General features: G+C 48.1%; 1 protein-coding gene across 2 annotated transcripts in view; it reads right to left on the bottom strand.

Moving 5' to 3' along the window:
* The window catches only part of LOC146829747 (H-2 class I histocompatibility antigen, Q10 alpha chain-like), a 260,886-nt gene extending 246,191 nt beyond the window's left edge, over window positions 1–14,695 (bottom strand). For both annotated transcript variants that reach the window (XM_085608470.1, XM_085608471.1), the window contains exon 1: window positions 14,540–14,695. In XM_085608470.1, coding sequence (XP_085464596.1) covers window positions 14,540–14,603 — 64 coding nt within the window. In that variant the 5' untranslated portion in view covers window positions 14,604–14,695. The remainder of the gene's footprint in view (window positions 1–14,539) is intronic.
* Window positions 14,696–17,928: the final 3,233 nt, after the last annotated feature.

Below are 17,928 nucleotides of genomic sequence, written 5' to 3'. Positions count from 1 at the left end.
TCTATCGAACCAACAAACATTGGGTGGAATCACCTCTTAGAAACAGCCTCGAGAGCTCTGTGCTTTTATATCTATTGAACCAACAAACATTGGGTGGAATCACCTCTTAGAAACAGCCTCGAGAGCTCTGTGCTTTTATATCTATTGCACCAACAAACATCGGGTGGAAGATCGCCTCTTAGAGACAGCCTTGAGAGCTCTGTGCTTTTATATCTATTACACCAACAAACATCGGGTGGAATCACCTCTTAGAAACAGCCTCGAGAGCTCTGTGCTTTTATATCTATTGTACCAACAAACATCGGGTAGAAGATCGCCTCTTAGAGACAGCCTCGAGAGCTCTGTGCTTTTATATCTATTGAACCAACAAACATTGGGTGGAAGATCGCCTCTTAGAGACAGCCTCGAGAGCTCTGTGCTTTTATATCTATTGCACCAACAAACATCGGGTGGAATCCCCTCTTAGAAACAGCCTCGAGAGCTCTGTGCTTTTATATCTATTGCACCAACAAACATTGGGTGGAAGATCGCCTCTTAGAAACAGCCTCAAGAGCTCTGTGCTTTTATATCTATTGCACCAACAAACATCGGGTGGAATCCCCTCTTAGAAACAGCCTCGAGAGCTCTGTGCTTTTATATCTATTGCACCAACAAACATTGGGTGGAAGATCGCCTCTTAGAAACAGCCTCAAGAGCTCTGTGCTTTTATATCTATTGCACCAACAAACATCGGGTGAAAGATCATCTCTAAGAGACAGCCTCGAGAGCTTTATGCTTTTACATCTATTGCACCAACAAACATCGGGTGGAAGATCGCCTCTTAGAAACAGCCTCAAGAGCTCTGTGCTTTTATATCTATTGTAGCAACAAACATTAGGTGGATTCCCCTCTTAGAAACAGCCTCGAGAGCTCTGGGCTTTTATGTCTATTCAACCAACAAACATCGGGTGGAAGATCGCCTCTTAGAAACAGCCTCGAGAGCTCTGTGCTTTTATATCTATTGCACCAACAAACATCGGGTGGAAGATCATCTCTAAGAGACAGCCTCGAGAGCTTTATGCTTTTACATCTATTGTACCAACAAACATCGGGTGGAAGATCGCCTCTTAGAAACAGCCTCGAGAGCTCTGTGCTTTTATATCTATTGTACCAACAAACATCGGGTGGAAGATCGCCTCTTAGAGACAGCCTCGAGAGCTCTGTGCTTTTATATCTATTGCACCAACAAACATCGGGTGGAAGATCATCTCTAAGAGACAGCCTCGAGAGCTTTATGCTTTTACATCTCCCCCACCCCTCCTGTTCCCCTACCCCCACCACCCACGCGGCAACCTGTTTCTCTCTGCTTGAGCTGTAGTGGGCTTAGAGCTCCATCCCCCCTCCTCCTCCACTTTTATTTTCCGTCCCCTTTCATTTTAATGACATAGAACGAGTTGCTACTCAGCTGCCCCTCCCTTGACAATTATGTTTAAAAGAGGGTGGTGCGGTGGGTGAACAGGGAGCGTGGAAAATAACGCAAAGAAAAGAAGAAGACGCAGGTGGAGCCTGGCTTGATAAACATAATGCCTCTGAAAGAAGAATCATTTTAAAAGCCTTGGGCCTCAGCAAAACAGTTCGGAATGTGGGTTTAAGAATGATTTTTAATATTGTAACACCATAAGATGATCAAGAAATAAAAAAAACTTTAACGCGGATTGTGATACACTGCAACTCGGAAAGCCTTTTCTTCCTCAAGTCTAACTCATTTTAGTCACCAGCAGTAAATACAACCTTAAAGCTTAAAATGCTATGCTAAAGAAGGAGAAGAGGACGGGGCTAGGGAAGGCGCCGTTGAGGGTAGAAACATGGCCTGCATGAAACATTCGGCAATTCCTACGTGTTTGTTTTTTTGCTCCAATAGGCAATCCCCAGCATATATTTGGCTTTACAAAGGCACATCTGTGTGCGTTAGAGGGCCAGCCCGACGTGTTTTCTGCTCTAGCAGCAGCTGGGGTTCCTGAGGAAATGGGGCTGATTTTCTAGTCAGGCTGGAAGATGTTTTTTCTTCTGTCTCCAAGATCCTACGTGTGGGGGAGGGGAGCAAAGGGAAGAGAGTGTGAAAGAGCTGCAACATGGCTTCTCAGAAAGGGGGGGGCAGAAAGAACAGGAGTATCCTGCTGGAAGTTTGCCTCCCACTTTTTTCCCTTCAAGCGTTCTTGCATCGTGGCAAAAGCCGTAGACACCATAAAATTGCATGAAAGTTAATACACAAATATTGAACATTTGCTTGGTGCAAAAGAGCCGCTTTAGCTCGTTCTGCCTGGCACTAGATGGGTGTGTGATATTGGTGGATGGCAAACAGAGGACAAACAGCAATGAGTGAGGGGGTGGGAGGATGGAAGCATGCACCCTCCGGGAAACAGCCTCTGACATTTGATCTCGGTCTCTGAATGAGCAGAAAACGTTAAGAGATAAGAGCAAGAATTACAGCCCTGTTTACAGAAAGGCTCGTAGCAAAGAAAACACGAGTGCTCTTGTGTGATATGCTCATAGACAGCGAAAAAAGGAGTTCCGAAAGCAGTTGCTAAAATGGGACAAGTGTAAGCCTACAAGTAATGGGGACATGCTTCTAGTTCCGGGCGGAGCAGGCGGAGTTGCTCTACACGGAGCTCTACAGAGTTGGGCAAAAACTCTGTGGAGCTCCGCTCCGCGTCTCCCACCCCCGCAATAAATACTTTTCAAATAAAAATTACAATTAAAGTAAATAGAAGCGCACTTACCTTTATCGCGCTGTCCCGGGCTGGCCTCCTCCTCCTCGCCGTGGTCCTGCACTCACCTACGTCAGACGTACGTCATGGTAGGACTGCTCGTTCAGTCCTACCATGATGTATGTCTGACATAGGGTATTACGGCGAGGAGAAGGATTGCAGCCGGGAGACGCCACGATAAAGGTAAGTGCGCGTTTATTTACTTTAATTGAGATTTTTATTTGAAAAATATTTATTGAGGGAAGATGGGAGGTGGGAGGGTCTGGGGTTGAACTCCGCTACGCTGTAGAGTCGGAAGTTTTGCAGGAACTTCACGTTCTCTGCGGAGCGCGGAGTATGCAAAAATCCGCAAACTCGGCAAGCGGAGCGGTTTGTGGCCCAGCTTTACATGCTGCGTGGGAGGGAACAACTCACAAAAGGGTAGGGCAAATAGGAAAGATTAACCACTTGGAAACAAGGTTTTTTAAAGGATACTCGAAAAAACAAACAAATGGAAATAAATGTGCGGGCTGCAAGCCCACACAATATATGCAACATATATTGAAGAGACAGCGCAAGCGCTGTCTATGCGAGACCTAAAACAGGAGACGAAGGAAGACGAGCAGAATAGAAGCAAAAAAAAGACGAGAGAAGACAGAATAACAACAAGCATTGGCATAGCCAATAGGTCTCGCCTTTGGGACCCTATAAGTGTTTAGCCATGCAACAGTTAATGCTGTTGCAGTAAGGATATTGTGCTGCATAACTAACTACTTATAAGGTCCCAAAGGCGAGACCTATTGGCTATGCCAATGCTTGTTTTGTTAGGCACTGGGAGATTAAGTGATTTGCCCAGAATCACAGGATGTTCAGCGTCATTTCCGAGACTCGTACCCAGGCCAACTCCTCTCCCCTCAGTAATGTGCGTGCAATGTAAAGTGCTCGGACACCCTTCACTTTTATGAGTGACACTATAAAACGAAATAAATGCGTCCGAGAGAGAGAGGTTATGAAGACAGTCAAAGGGTGGTAGTGCGGGAATCCATTGTGGAGGTTGTCATTGAAGGGGAGGGGGGCGCCAAAAATCATTGTCGCACAGGGCGCAACCAGTGCTAAAGCCCGCCCTCAATACCACTGGTGGAAAACAAGTATTTTGTCCAAGACATCTGTCAAGGCCCACACCAGAACACAGAGGCCACATTTAGCAAAGCATTGCACCAGGACAAACAAAAGGGAGTTAACTGAGCTTGTAGTAGTTTGGTATTTAGAGAACGAGAATATAAGCAGATAAACTTCGCTGTTCACCCTCTGAAAGACAGCACTCAGTTCGTGCCGAAATCTAAAGTCTATTTTTTTGGTAAGTAGGCAGCAAATACAGTCAAACGTTGCTTTTTCTCCTTTTATGCCACAGTGCATAATTAATATATATGCACTGTTAATTGGGATATACCTGTTTGCTTCCTTTGCTATCACCCAACCAGGAAAAATGGCGTAAAACTGAACTGGTTATTATTAAATAAACATAGAAAACACATGAGGCTTCATGCTTTGGATTGTGCTAGGAGAGCTCAAGCCATACAGAGATTAATGTTTGGGTGGATGTGACTGCCACGCAGTAGGTCGTAGATCTTCAGGCCTTGCAATTGGATTTTAATGCCGATGTCGCACGTCGGTGATTTGTTGACCTGCTTGGGAATCCGCGTGTTCTGCGCCATATGTGTTTGGTGAAACAAGCTCCCTGTGCTGCGTACGCCTCGGCAATTAGAGTACAATTCCACCGCACTTCCCTTGACAGAGAGCTCCCCAAGCCTCGCTGTACCTCTCTTTGTCCTGAATGTACTCACCCCGTGACAGTTACGTATTAAAATGACGTGACTCCCAGCACAGCAGAGAGAATTGTTGTGCACCCAAAAGTTGTGAACCCATCTCAGTTGACCTAAGCGCCGCTAGAAGACAACCCAGAAGCTCTATATCTAAGTAGTGATTCGCACAAGCGCCCTGAAAGCAGGTTTTAGGTGCATGAAGACCTATACAAATAAAATAGTCGCTTTTGACAGATCTGCACTTATGTTGCCCCACTTTTTTTCTGATGTTAACACTGGTTTCTGGCTATAGCCTGGCTGGGTCCCTGCTAATCAGGGCCCCAGTCTCTCTGTACTCTCTAAACAACTTGGAATGCATATTAGATGCACTAGTGATTGGATACTGTGGTACCTTATGAGCCCCTAGTATATGGTACCTTAGGTACCAAGGGCATAGGTACTTCACAGGCCTACCAGGGGCTGCAGCATGTATTATGCCACCCCTGGGAGCAGACTCAATCTGACACCACAGGCCTGCCACTGCAGCCTGGGTGAGGTAGTGTTAGGACTCCTCACTGAGGTATAGGTTCCTATATCTCACCTGCACACACATATAAGCCTATCAGTCACCCCTAAGGCAGGCCCTATCAATCCTGAGGGCAGCGTGCTTGGTTTACATGTGAGGGGGTGCCTCTGCCTGAGCAGGGTCCCGCTGCAGCCCTCAGAGTCTATTCTCTGTGGTTGTTTGTGGGTGCGGTTAACCCATATACTCTTAAGTCCATTATAACCTCGCGGTAAATGCTAACTCTGGGATGCTGCATCAAAACATGTCGTGTTTGGTGTCAAACGCTTTGGAATCATACCCCACACCAGTAATTGGTGTGGGAGTATGATCCCACCCTTCTAGAGGGGAAGACATGTACCAACTGTGTAAACACGATAGAATCCTGAAAGAGCCCTGGCATCACAAAATGGATGCCACCAGCACAGACACTGGGTTGCCCTCCTGCTGCTGACTGAAACTCGCAGTGTAGGAGTCCCAACAATAGGCATCCTGTCACAAGGAGGTGTCACTACCTTCCAGACAGAATTTAGTGTATTGGGGCTGGGTGGGTGCACTCCTAGAGTGCTTTGAAGTCCTGCACTGGGGGGAGCAGTAGGCTCCTCTGTGCATATGCCAGCTCAAACTGGTTCAGGGGCTACCTGCCCCTGCTCTGGCACGAAACTGAACGAAGGGAAGTGGGTGTAGCCACCCACTCCCCTGACCCTCCCATAGGAGGGGTCATAGAGCTAGTCCCTCCCTTCCTTGAAGTATAAGTTAGGGAACCCTTGCCATTGCAAGTTAGATATCCCTGGACGATGCTCTGAAGAAGAATCCTGGACCTTTGACGTTCCACTATCTTTGGAAGACTGAAGAATCTCCCTTGGAGTCAAGGAATGACTCCCCTGCTTGGCAGGCACCAAAACTTTGAATCAACGAACGCAAACTTTCCCGCTCCCGCCGGAGTCCGAAGTCTCTGCAGCCCCAGAAGTGGATTTCCTGACTTCTCCAAGGCCATTGTGAGTCCCCAGCGAAGCTGAGGCAAGTGGACCCCACGAGAGACGAGGAACAGCAATACCCAGGTACCATGCACTATTGTCGAGTGCAATCCCTTCACGACGTTCTACGAACTTGTGCATTGGCCCACGTGTGATCCAACCCTCCAGCAGGATTTCCACCGAAGATCAGAGACCTACCTCGTCCCGAGTGACCGCGGGCTCCTGTGAAGTGAATCCTCATGAGGCGTCTTCGCGATCCCTTGCCCGTTGGCTTCTGGATCCCCTGAAGACTTTTCTATCAAACCAAAGGGCTCCCCTGGTTGCCCCCGGCCTGCCCTGACTTACGCTTGCTGGGTGAGTCCCTCAGACCTTGCTGGTCTGCACCGCTGACTTTCTTCACTTTGCACGAGACTTGCTGTTGCCAAGGCTTGTTGGCTCCAATCCGGTTGCTGACACCTCAGTAAACTGCAGACTTCGTGGGACACGCTGAATCCAGCTCCTGGTCGTCGTCGATGCCTCCTGGACCTCGTGGCTGAAGAGTCAAGACACCCGTGATCACCTGAAATCACCCGACGACTGTGGGCATCCATCTTCCTGGGCCCGGGTCATTGGCAAGTGACTTTGAACACTGTCTCCTCTGCTTTCAGGTCTTATTTCTTCAGAATCCAGCCTTGGATTTCACCGGACACTTGTCCTGTCTTCACAAGCAGCAAGTCTTCCTTGGCTCCCTTTGAAAACGACGCCGCGACCCGACACAAAAAGACACCTATGCACCCGGCTTCCCTGGGTGAGGTAACTCGTGCACTCCGGTGCTCCTGTGTGTGTTGGCTCTAGAACTACTTACCCTGTAAGTGACTTTCTTGTAGACTCTCCAGAAGTATCCTAAAACTTTAAAATTCCAACCGCGACTTGCTCCATTGAAGTCTATTGGGATCCGCGGCTGTGTTCTCACACAGCATGCGTCTCCCGTGGGTCCTGTACTTACCTGCCTTAGGTGGATTAGTGAGGCCCCAGTGCTTCTGAAGGCCCTAGGCCTTGTCCCTCCTCAAGTCGTTCTTCTTATACCTCTTTTTTAGTATATGGTCTGGTACGCCCCTAGGGCCCCAGCCATATAAGTGCCTAATTTGTTGTGAACTGTTGATTTTTGCATATGTACTTGACTTCTAATCTCATAAAGAGATTAGTAGAGTGTGTTAGAAATAAATACATATATATTTGATATATATACCTGTGTGGTGTCCTTTCATTTGGTAATTCAAGAGATTATAAGGTAAAACAAGCTGCTTTACATTCCTCAAGAGACTTAGCCTGAAGGCTGCTCTCGACAGCTACCACTAGGATAGCTTTCTTTAAAAGGTTGTCTTAAACCTATCTACCATAAGAGTCGAATTTGACTGGTGCAAGGTGGCCACTTTAACTAGTGACCAGCACATGCCAGGCCAACTTCTCACAACCAGCATTTAGCACTAAACAGGCCACATTTTCCAAAGCAGGCCAAGACGTGGAAATGCACTTAGGTCAAAGATATCTACCTGTAAGTGCTGCGCGGTTCCCCTTGCAAGGTTCGCGCGCAATAAATATTCAAAGTTGTGAACAATTCAAAGATGTTTTCTGCATCTGGGTGGGGTTTCCCTTTCAGTGTCGCGAACTTCTGACACGTGTCCTATAACATCCATGGATTATTTTTCTCACGTGCCGCAAAGGTACTACCCCATCCCGCGCGCAACAACAGGCAAATAGAAAACTGCCTTACAAGTGCGTGCTTCAATATTCCGTATTAAATGTGCAGCTTTATCGCCGCTCCAATTCTGAGAGGCTAATTGCTTTCTCTGACATTCCAGTGATATATATTTCAGTTACATTACAGAAGGTCGCATTCATTTTATTTCCGGCGCGGAGAGATTGAACAATTTGCCCAGAATCACGCGGTGTTGAGCCGATGCTGTGACTCCTACCTGGTTGCAAAATGGACAGCAGTGGCCGTAAGGCTTCATCATCTTCCATAAATACCAGTGTACAGGTATTTCACCCACAGCCTCCCCCTCCCCGCACCGGAAGGCAGTTCCCATTAATGCCAAATACTGCTTCCATAATGACCCCGAGTGCTGCCGCCCCATGCCCTTTCCGTTCCAGCCACGATTAAAACAAGCATTTGTAATGTAATCGGTCCGATTGCAGTGCAAATGCTTAAGTTTAAAACTGACCGCGCGCCGCTTCATGGACACCGCGCTCTGTTTCTTTATATATTTCTTAACTTCAACACTGAGCGCGGTGTCCTTGAAGTGGGCGTTGTGCTCAGTGCTAAAGTTAAGAAATATATCAATAAACCGAGCACGGTATCCGTGAAGCGGCGCCGCGCTCAGTTTCAAAGTAAAAAAAAAAAAACAAAGTTAAAAAAAGACTCGCAGAGCGTTTTCCTTGCGGGAGCGAGCAGGGGCGCCATGTGTTTGTAAGTTAAACCAAACGTGCACGCATTGCCATTGAAGGCAATGGAGCGCGCGCACGTTTTTAAGACAAAAACCGAAGCGATTGCTAAAGGTCTTTTGCCTATGCAACGCATGCGCGCTGCTGAGCGAGACATAAAAAGGAGTAAAAATAAGAAGGAAAGAAGGAAAAACCGAACAGATACACAAAGGGAAAAAAGAGTAAAGGTTCAAAGGAAAAATGGAACAAAGAAAGAAACAAGAATTGAATGTAGTGGATGAACAAACAAGAAAGAGGTGGAAAAACATGAATAAGGAATAGCAAGTAAAAAACAAAAACGAGAGAAGGAAAGAAAAAAGGGGAGCAAGTAAAGTAGCAGTTGCAAAGGAAAGAGGAACAAAAAAGTAAGAAAGAAACAGTCAAATAAAGGAGATGAAGAAAGAAAGACGAAAATAACAAAGGAAAGGGCCAAGAAAAAAACAGTAAAAGAGAGAAAGGATTGAGGAAGGAAAGAGGAGACACAAAAGAGTGAAACAGAAACGAGAGACAAGCTAAATAAGTAGAGGATGAAAAGAGGCAGGAGAAAACAAGAAAATGAAAAACAAAGACATGAAGAATAAAGAAAGGAGACAAAGAAGGTGAGAATGAAAGAAACAAGGAGAAAGAAGAGAAAGTGGGAGAAAAGGAAAGAAATGCAGAAAAGTGAGTGAACCAAGAAGAATAGGAGAAAAATAAGGAAATAGTCAAAGAAGGACACGAGTAGCAAAACAAAGAAAGAAAATGGAGAAAAAAACATTACGAAGAGACTAAGCTACATGTTCCTTCATGTTCGGTTCCCTAGGCCCAACAGGAAGCGTCGCGCTGTGTTGCGAAGTGCTGCCATAGCATCTGACAGCTCATATTGTTCAAACAGCTGACAGGTAATTATCATGTGAGGCCAGAGGGCTATTGGTAGCTCGCGATCGACCTGTTGGAAACGCCTCTGCTGGAGTCTAGCATAACAGTGTCTGTTACAAATAAAACCACATTTTGAAAATCTTCCCTGCTTCCAGTAAAATATTTCATTTTGTTACTTTTTTTGTTTGCAAATTAAATAAAATATTACATGATGTGAGCATGATGTATGCTTCTTTGCATTTTGTATGCGGATTTGCAGTTCAAATAGTAACAAGCATTGCCAAAGCCAATGGTTCCCTATGCGAGAACTATTGACTTGCCAATGTCTTTTAGTCATGTTGTCCAGCGGCTCGGCTGTGCTGCGTGGCTATAAGTAAATTTAAGAAAGTGCTAAAATGCGGCTAGAGTTGGCATCGCATCATAACTTTTTTTTGGGTGGGTTGGGCAAGCAAAGAAGGGGAAAGGAGTGGGGGTACAGGCAATCAAATACGGCTGAGGGAGTGTGACGGGGCAGACACTCCAAAAAGGAGTGGGTCGGCGGGGAAAAAGCAACACGGCATACGGGCTGGGTGAGAGGGGATGAGAAATAGTACCTCATTTACTGCACGATCAGCGGGTGGACACTAATCAAGAGGACGCACTCTGTGCTTCATCCATGCTTCACAGAAAGAAAAGGAAGTGACGCCCAGAATGCACTGGCCAATTAGGAGGAGAAACGGCCTTAACAATGTGGGCTCAGCCACTCATGCCGTTTCCGCACAAGCTGTGCCACGCTTGCCTTAACCACGCATATGCCTTAAAAACGCATATGCATGGTTAAGGCAATGCACGGTCCTGTTGCCGAGCAGATGGGTGGGACAGGAAGAGGAAGGACGATTGGGAATCGGGAGAGGACGCGGTGAGGTAAGTGGGGCTGGGGCCGGGTCTTGCGGGTGGGGGTAGGTTTTAAGACTCAGGAGAGGGTCAGGGTTATTTGTAGGGCAGGCAGCAGTTTTAGGGCACATGGCAAGGAGGTTGGGGTAATTAGCAGGTGTAGGGGACAGTTTTAAGGGCTTAGGGCAGGGGGGCTGTGGTCGAGGTCGTTTTTGGGACATGGGGTTAAATTTAAGGGCTCAGGGCAGGGGGAAAGGGACAGTTTACAGGGCAGGGGTATGATCTTTGCCACGCATGTTTCTTTACCCATCATGTCTTTTCCACGAAATTGCATGGTAAAGGCCTGCGTGGTAAAGACGCAGTCGTGGTAGAGACCGCGTTGTTCAGGCATGCGTTGTACCATTATACAACCAATTCAGAGGCAGCAACTAAGAGTGACAAAGAAGCCAACGAATAGAACGCAACAGCGGGCTCTAAACCTTCATCATAAACAGTGCGTCTGCAGCGACAGCGAATGCCCTTTCGGCAGGTGGATCCTAAAAGCTGATTATGTTGGGGGCCCGGCTATCAGTAGTGATTTAGTGGGGAGGTCCACAGAAGTCAAAAGTTTAAGAACCCCTGACTTAAAGTATTAACTGAAACACTTCCAAATGTTACAGAAATGCACTTTTTGGCCTTGAAGGGTGTTTGTTGTGTAATTTGCAAGGTATTTTGGTGACTTGGCTCATGTTGTGGCGTGCTACACGGATTCACACGTACACACTCACTATTGTATTACAGTAATCTACACACACACCCCCTCCCTGTGTTACACTGATCCTCTCACACACCCCTCATCCAGTGTTACATTTATCCTCCCACACACACTGCTCTCCCCGTGTTACACGGATCCCAACACAGCCCTCATCCTGTGTTACACGGATTCTCACGCACAGCCCTCATCCTGTGTCACACTGATCCATAGCCAACAAGTTTCCCCGGTGCATGCGTGATGTGCTGGTCCAATCTGGGGGTTTCTTTGAATTCTGGGACTTGGAGTTCTGTTTTATAATGTAATAAACAAAATTACAAGTTCCAGAATTCAAAAAGAAAACATGGAGTAAAGCAGCACATTACGCATGGACCTGGGCAACTTGGCAGCTATACGGATGCTCACACACAGACAGCCCTTATTATGTGTTACACAGATCCCCACACACAGCCCTCACCCCATGTTACACTGATCTCCACACACAGCCCTCACCCCATGTTACACAGATCCCCACACACAGCCCTCACCCCATGTTACACTGATCTCCACACACAGCCCTCACCCCATGTTGCACAGATCCCCACACACAGCCCTCACTCCGTGTTACACTGATCTCCACACACAGCCCTCACCCTGTGTTACACAGATCCCCACACACAGCCCTCACTCCGTGTTACACAGATCCCCACACACAGCCCTCACTCCGTGTTACACAGATCCCCACACACAGCCCTCACCCCATGTTACACAGATCCCCACACACAGCCCTCACCCCATGTTACACTGATCCCCACACACAGCCCTCACCCCATGTTACACAGATCCCCACACACAGCCCTCACCCCATGTTACACAGATCCCCACACACAGCCCTCACTCCGTGTTACACTGATCCCCACACACAGCCCTCACCCCATCTTACACAGATCCCCACACACAGCCCTCACTCCGTGTTACACAGATCCCCACACACAGCCCTCACCCCGTGTTACACAGATCCCCACACACAGCCCTCACTCCGTGTTACACTGATCCCCACACACAGCCCTCACCCCATGTTACACAGATCCCCACACACAGCCCTCACTCCGTGTTACACTGATCCCCACACACAGCCCTCACTCCGTGTTACACGGATCCCCACACACAGCCCTCACTCCATGTTACACAGATCCCCACACACAGCCCTCACTCCGTGTTACACTGATCCCCACACACAGCCCTCAATCCGTGTTACACAGATCCCCACACACAGCCCTCACCCCGTGTTACACAGATCCCCACACACAGCCCTCACCCTGTGTTACACAGATCCCCACACACTGATCCCTGTCTTGCGAAGGTCTTCACGTCTGTTGCTGAGGTGATTAACCCGGCTGTTAATAAGGTTCTGAATCTATCATTAATTGAAGGAATGGTGCCTGATACCTGGAAGCACGGGAAAATTCTCTCACTTTTAAAAAAAACCTCTGCGGACCCTTCGATAGCCAGCAACTATAGACCCATTTCGCTGCTACCGTTATTCTCCAAGGCTTTGGAGAAATTTGTAAATCAGGTCGTGGGGGAGTTTGTCAAAACCAATGGTGTTTTACATCCGAGCCAATCTGGTTTCCGTGCTAATTTCAGCACGGAAACAGCTCTCCTTGAGATATCTGAATCAATTAAGTCCACATTGGATAAAGGCGGGAAGGCAGTCTTGATACTGCTTGACCTGTCCGCGGCCTTCGATACCGTTCCTCACAAACTACTTTTGGGTCGTCTTCAAGGATGCGGTATCGGAGGCACGGTCCTTCAGTGCTTCAGGTCCTATTTGGAAAAGCGCCAGCAAACAGTCTGGTCCCCTCCTTTCGCGGCATCTATTCTACCCATGAATGTTGGTGTCCTTCAGGGATCTATTTTAAGTCCAACCCTGTTCAATGTGTTTATGGCCCCTCTGGCATCACTGATTGAACCTTTCGGCGCCAAGATTGTCTCTTACGCTGACGATACACAACTATTGTTTAATTGTGGTAAGTGCGAAGCTCTTAATGGGAAGATGATAAATCTCTGTTTATCCACAGTATTTGGGTGGTTTAATCAGAATCAACTTCTCTGCAATTCGGAGAAATCTGAAATCATCTTCTTCGGCTGCAGTCCTGGGGATGAGTGGCGTGAATGGTGGCCATCAGACATGTCTCCTCCTATTACCTTAGCCGCTACGGTCAAGAACTTGGGGGTCAAACTGGACAAGGATATGTCCATGAAATCCCAAGTCCAGACGGTAGCAGGCACTTGTTTCGGCCTATTGAAAATGATGCGCAATTTTCTCCCATTACTTTCAGTATTCCATAGGAAGACAGTTGTGCAAGCATTGATCCTGTCGCGTCTTGATTATGTCAACTTTCTCTACCTTGGCCTGCCAGACTATCTGATTAGCCGCCTTCTGGTGGTACAGAATGCCGCGGCTAGAGCCATACTTATGGTTGACTTCAGGACCCATATGACCCCGCACCTCAGGTCCTTGCACTGGCTCCCAGTACGCAAGAGGGTGAACTTTATGGCTTTGGTGTTGGCTAATAAGGCATTCCATAACATTGGGGTTCCGTATTTGAGAAATAGATGTCAGCTTTATGTCCTATCTCGAAACCTGCGGTCCACAAATTAATTTTTGTCACAGACCCCAAGGTTTCTTCGCTCGCGATTGGGTGGTCGCTCCTTCCAACTAGTGGCCTCCGGGCTCTGGAATAGCCTACCTCTTCATCTGCGTCAGGAGGGGGATCTTCTTAGCTTTCGTCACAAGCTCAAAACTTGGCTGTTTGTATGATCGGCGGCCATGGGGCTCCACAGCTGTGTTTTTGTCACTGGTCTTTAGCGCCGGGACACTCCCGGGAGTAGCCGCGCGCTCTATAAATACCCAGTAACATTAACATTAACACAGCCCTCACCCCGTGTTACACTGATCCCCACACACAGCCCTCACTCCGTGTTACACTGATCCCCACACACAGCCCTCACCCCATGTTACACAGATCCCCACACACAGCCCTCACCCCATGTTACAGATCCAACACAGCCCTCACCCCATGTTACACAGATCCCCACACACAACCCTAACCCCATGTTGCAGATCCCCACACGCAGCCCTCACCCCGTGTTACACTGATCCCCACACACAGCCCTCACCCCATGTTACACAGATCCCCACACACAGCCCTCACTCCCTTACACGGATCCCCACACACAGCCCTCACCCCATGCTACACAGATCCCCACACACAGCCCTCACTCCGTTACACGGATCCCCACACACAGCCCTCACCCCATGTTACACAGATCCCCACACACAACCCTTACCCCGTGTTACATTAATCCCCACACACAGCCCTCATCCCATGTTACACAGATCTCCACACAAAGCCCTCACCCCGTGTTACACTGATCCCCACACACAACCGTCACTGTCACACACACCCCAGTGGAGTCCACCTGCCTATTCACTCCCCCACCCAAGAAGTCCCCCCCCCCCCACCCACCCCCAGGTCACTTACCTGCCCGGGCCGGCTGCAGACAGAGCCCCCCCAGGAGCAGGAGGAGGGGGGCACCCCAGGTCATGATGGGGGGGGGGGGCAGCAGTGAGGTCACAGTGGGGGCAATAATCACAGCATTAAGCGAGGACCCGCTCCGGTGAGAAGTTCACACGATCTGAGGTCAGCCCTCCCAGGAACTCACCAATCAGAAGGCAGAACAGCCGCGCGTCATCACTCTCCAGGTAGAGGCTCGCTGCGAGGAGCTAGATGAAGCCAGTAAAAGTGAAAGTAAAGAGGATGCAGAAGTTTCGTTTTCTTTCCTTGTTTTGAGTTCCCTCCTGATCTTTTTTATAGTGCTTAGAAGCCCCCTCGCCTGCCCTTGATGCAGCCCACAGTGAAGAGTCTCCACAGGGGTGTCACCCTCAACCCCTTTTGTTACTTCTTTTGTTATTTGCTTCTCTCTCTTGTTCTGTTGCTGTGATGGGCGCTGCCTGTGTCTAGACTCTGAAGTGCCTAGAAGACCTCGCTGTTATTACTGGCTGGGAAAGAATGGGTCATTACCGAGCTGCCGACTGTGGAACCGGGTTCAAAGCCCAGCGTCGCCTCAGCACCCTGTGACTCTGGGCAGATCACTTCTCCTCCCCGTGTCCACGATATGAATGTGACCTTGTGTAATGTGACTGCTGCCCATGTAAAGCGCCCCCTTCGGTTCATTTCGCGGTGTATAAAACGACAAAAAAAAGGATGTTTCCGCCTTCTCCTCTCTCAGCTCTGTTAGTGCTTAGAAGCCTGTGTCACGACTGATATAAGTGGCTGGAACCCCCCCCCCCCCTGCTCTGGTGACAGCTCGGTTGAGGCGGTGAATGGTTTGCGCTTCACCTGCAGTGCTCTAGCGCCATCCAGCGGACGGATAGCGCCTCTGTGACAGGAGATGGGCTGATTTGTGATTTCCCCGAAACGGAGGCTTTGGTCCAGTAAAGGCAGGAGGGAGGGGGGAGTGAGGGGGGTGGACATCTGATGAGAAGTAAACGAGATCTTAGCTCAACCAGTCCCAGGACTTGGAGCCTGATGGATTACCCACCAATCAGATGGCAGAACAGCAGCGCGTCATCACTCACCAGGTAGACTCTACCTGGTAGAGGCTCGCTGTGAGGAGCTAGATGAAGCAAGTAAAAGTGAAAGTAAAGAGCCAGAAGTTTCGTTTTCTTTCTGATCTTTCTCACAGTGCTTAGAAGCCCCCGTGCCTATCTTTGCTACAGACCACAGTCAAGAGTCTACACAGTGATTTCACCCCCCCTTACCCTTGTGTTATTCCTCCCTCCAGTTTTGACCCTCTCTCTGTATTTGTTCTGCTCCCTTTGTTTCTGTTGCTGTGGTGAGCGCTGCCTGTGCTCAGACTCTAAAGTGCCTAGAAGCCCTCGCTGTTATTATTGGCTGGAAAAGAATGGGTCATTACAGAGCTGCCGACTTTGGAACTGTGGAACCAGGTTCGAGTCCCACCATCGGCTCACCATCCTTTTTTTAATTTATTTAGTGCATTTTTATATAGCACGTACATTACCCGAAGGTACAATAGAACCAGTTACGTTACATGAGAAAAGTGTTACACAATAGAACGTTACAAACATAAACAGGAGGCTAAAAAGGTAGGGTACAAAAAACACAATAGCCAACATAGCAAGCATGGGTGAGGAATGTACAAGAAAAAATTACAAATTTACAATGATGAGCAAACTTCCTAGAGGGGCCTGAAAATGAAAGTATTAGTTCTGAAAGTGTCTTTGGAAGAGAAGAGATTTGAGGTCCGATTTGAAGATCCGGGTAGAGGAGGTGGCACGGAGCAATGGAGGAAGCGAGTTCCAGATTCTCACCGCATTACCTCAGAAAGATTGCGCCATCGATCTTTCCCTTTTGAAGGAGGGGGGCTCAAGCAGAAACGTTTCCACATTACGAGAAGGTCTAGAGCCTTCAGACAATTTCAGTTTATTCGCCAGGTAACGAGGGGAGGACGTGTGCAAGGCTTTGCGGGTGATGCCGGCAGTTTTGTAAATAGATCTTGCTTCGGTGTGGTAGTAAGCCTCGGCAAGGCCTACCAGCGCAAGGGGTTCGCCCTTCTCTGCACAGAGTCCTCAGACCAATAGGAAGAAGTTGGCACAGAAACTGGAATAGAAAATACAAAGTTTAATAAACCTCATGAGGTGGAGCTACATTCACACAGCACCCTTCGGTATTGTATAAAGTAGCACACCGAACAGAAGGAGCATGATCCTTTTATACCCACACAGGGGCTCAAAAGAGGGCGGTACAAGTACAGAAGAAGGTTTTATGTATATATAAGGTCATATAGAAATGCACAGTCGACAAGTAGGAGGAGTTAACAGTTTGCCAAGGCTAGTAAACACATCCTGACAGTTACATACTACTAACAGCTGCAAGGACAGCTGCAAACTCAACTGGGCATGTGCGACGGTGGAAGATGCTAAATATAGTTCGTTTCTAGGCAGATTACAAGAGCAGTCAACACTGAGGAAGGACAGAGCACATGGTGAGCACGTGGCAGCACATGGCAAACAAAATGGCTGCCAGAAATACAAAATGGATTCCACAAAATGGACAAGATAGCCTCTAAATACAAGATGGCTTCCGCTAATGCTAACCCAATCGCTGCCAATTTACAACATTGGTGGGAAGCCATCGAAGAGAAGACAGGACAGGAGAGATGTGGGCGCTTCGTTTAGACCCTGAAATAAAGCGAGCTGCTGAATGGACGATGGATTTGAGAGGGGAGAGGTGGGATTCGGGTAGGTCCTTCAGAAGAGAATTGCAATAATCCAGTCTAGAGAGAACCAGCGATTGTACCAAGGTTTTTCGGTCTTTCTCCGGGAAGAACCGACAAATCCGCCACAGAAGGAGCAGCCGGTACCGTGCGTTCTTAGCAATAGAGTTGATGTGGGAGATTAGTTTGAGTCTTTTGTCAAGTATGACACCTAAGGATTTAGCGCAGTCGACAATGATGGGTTTACTGTTGAGTAAATTCAGCTGATCCATCCAGGATTGAACAGGAGGTGGGGAGAGAGAGGTAGATAGGAGGAGGAATTCAGTTTTGGAGGGATTGAGAATGAGTTGGTGAACTAACATCCAGTTGTGAATAGAGTTGAGAGTAGAGTTGAGTAGTGAGAGATCGTGTGCGGAAGACACCCTGAGGTAGATTTGACTGTCATCCGCATAGAGATGGTAATAACCCAGATTGGGAGGGCGTTCCAAGAGGTTCCCTAATGGTTCCAGGTAGAGATTAAACAACGTGGGTGCAACGATAGAGCCTTGATGGACGCCTTGATCTACCGCCAATGGAGACGAAAGACTGTTCGCAATCTTGATCATTTGGGATCTGTCCGAGAGGAATGAGTCAA

Source organism: Triturus cristatus, chromosome 5_2 (genome assembly GCF_964204655.1).
Source record: "Triturus cristatus chromosome 5_2, aTriCri1.1, whole genome shotgun sequence".
Classification (NCBI taxonomy): Eukaryota; Metazoa; Chordata; class Amphibia; order Caudata; family Salamandridae; genus Triturus; species Triturus cristatus.
The sequence above is the reverse complement of the archived record's forward strand: the minus strand, read 5'-3'. Positions and strand labels throughout refer to the sequence as shown.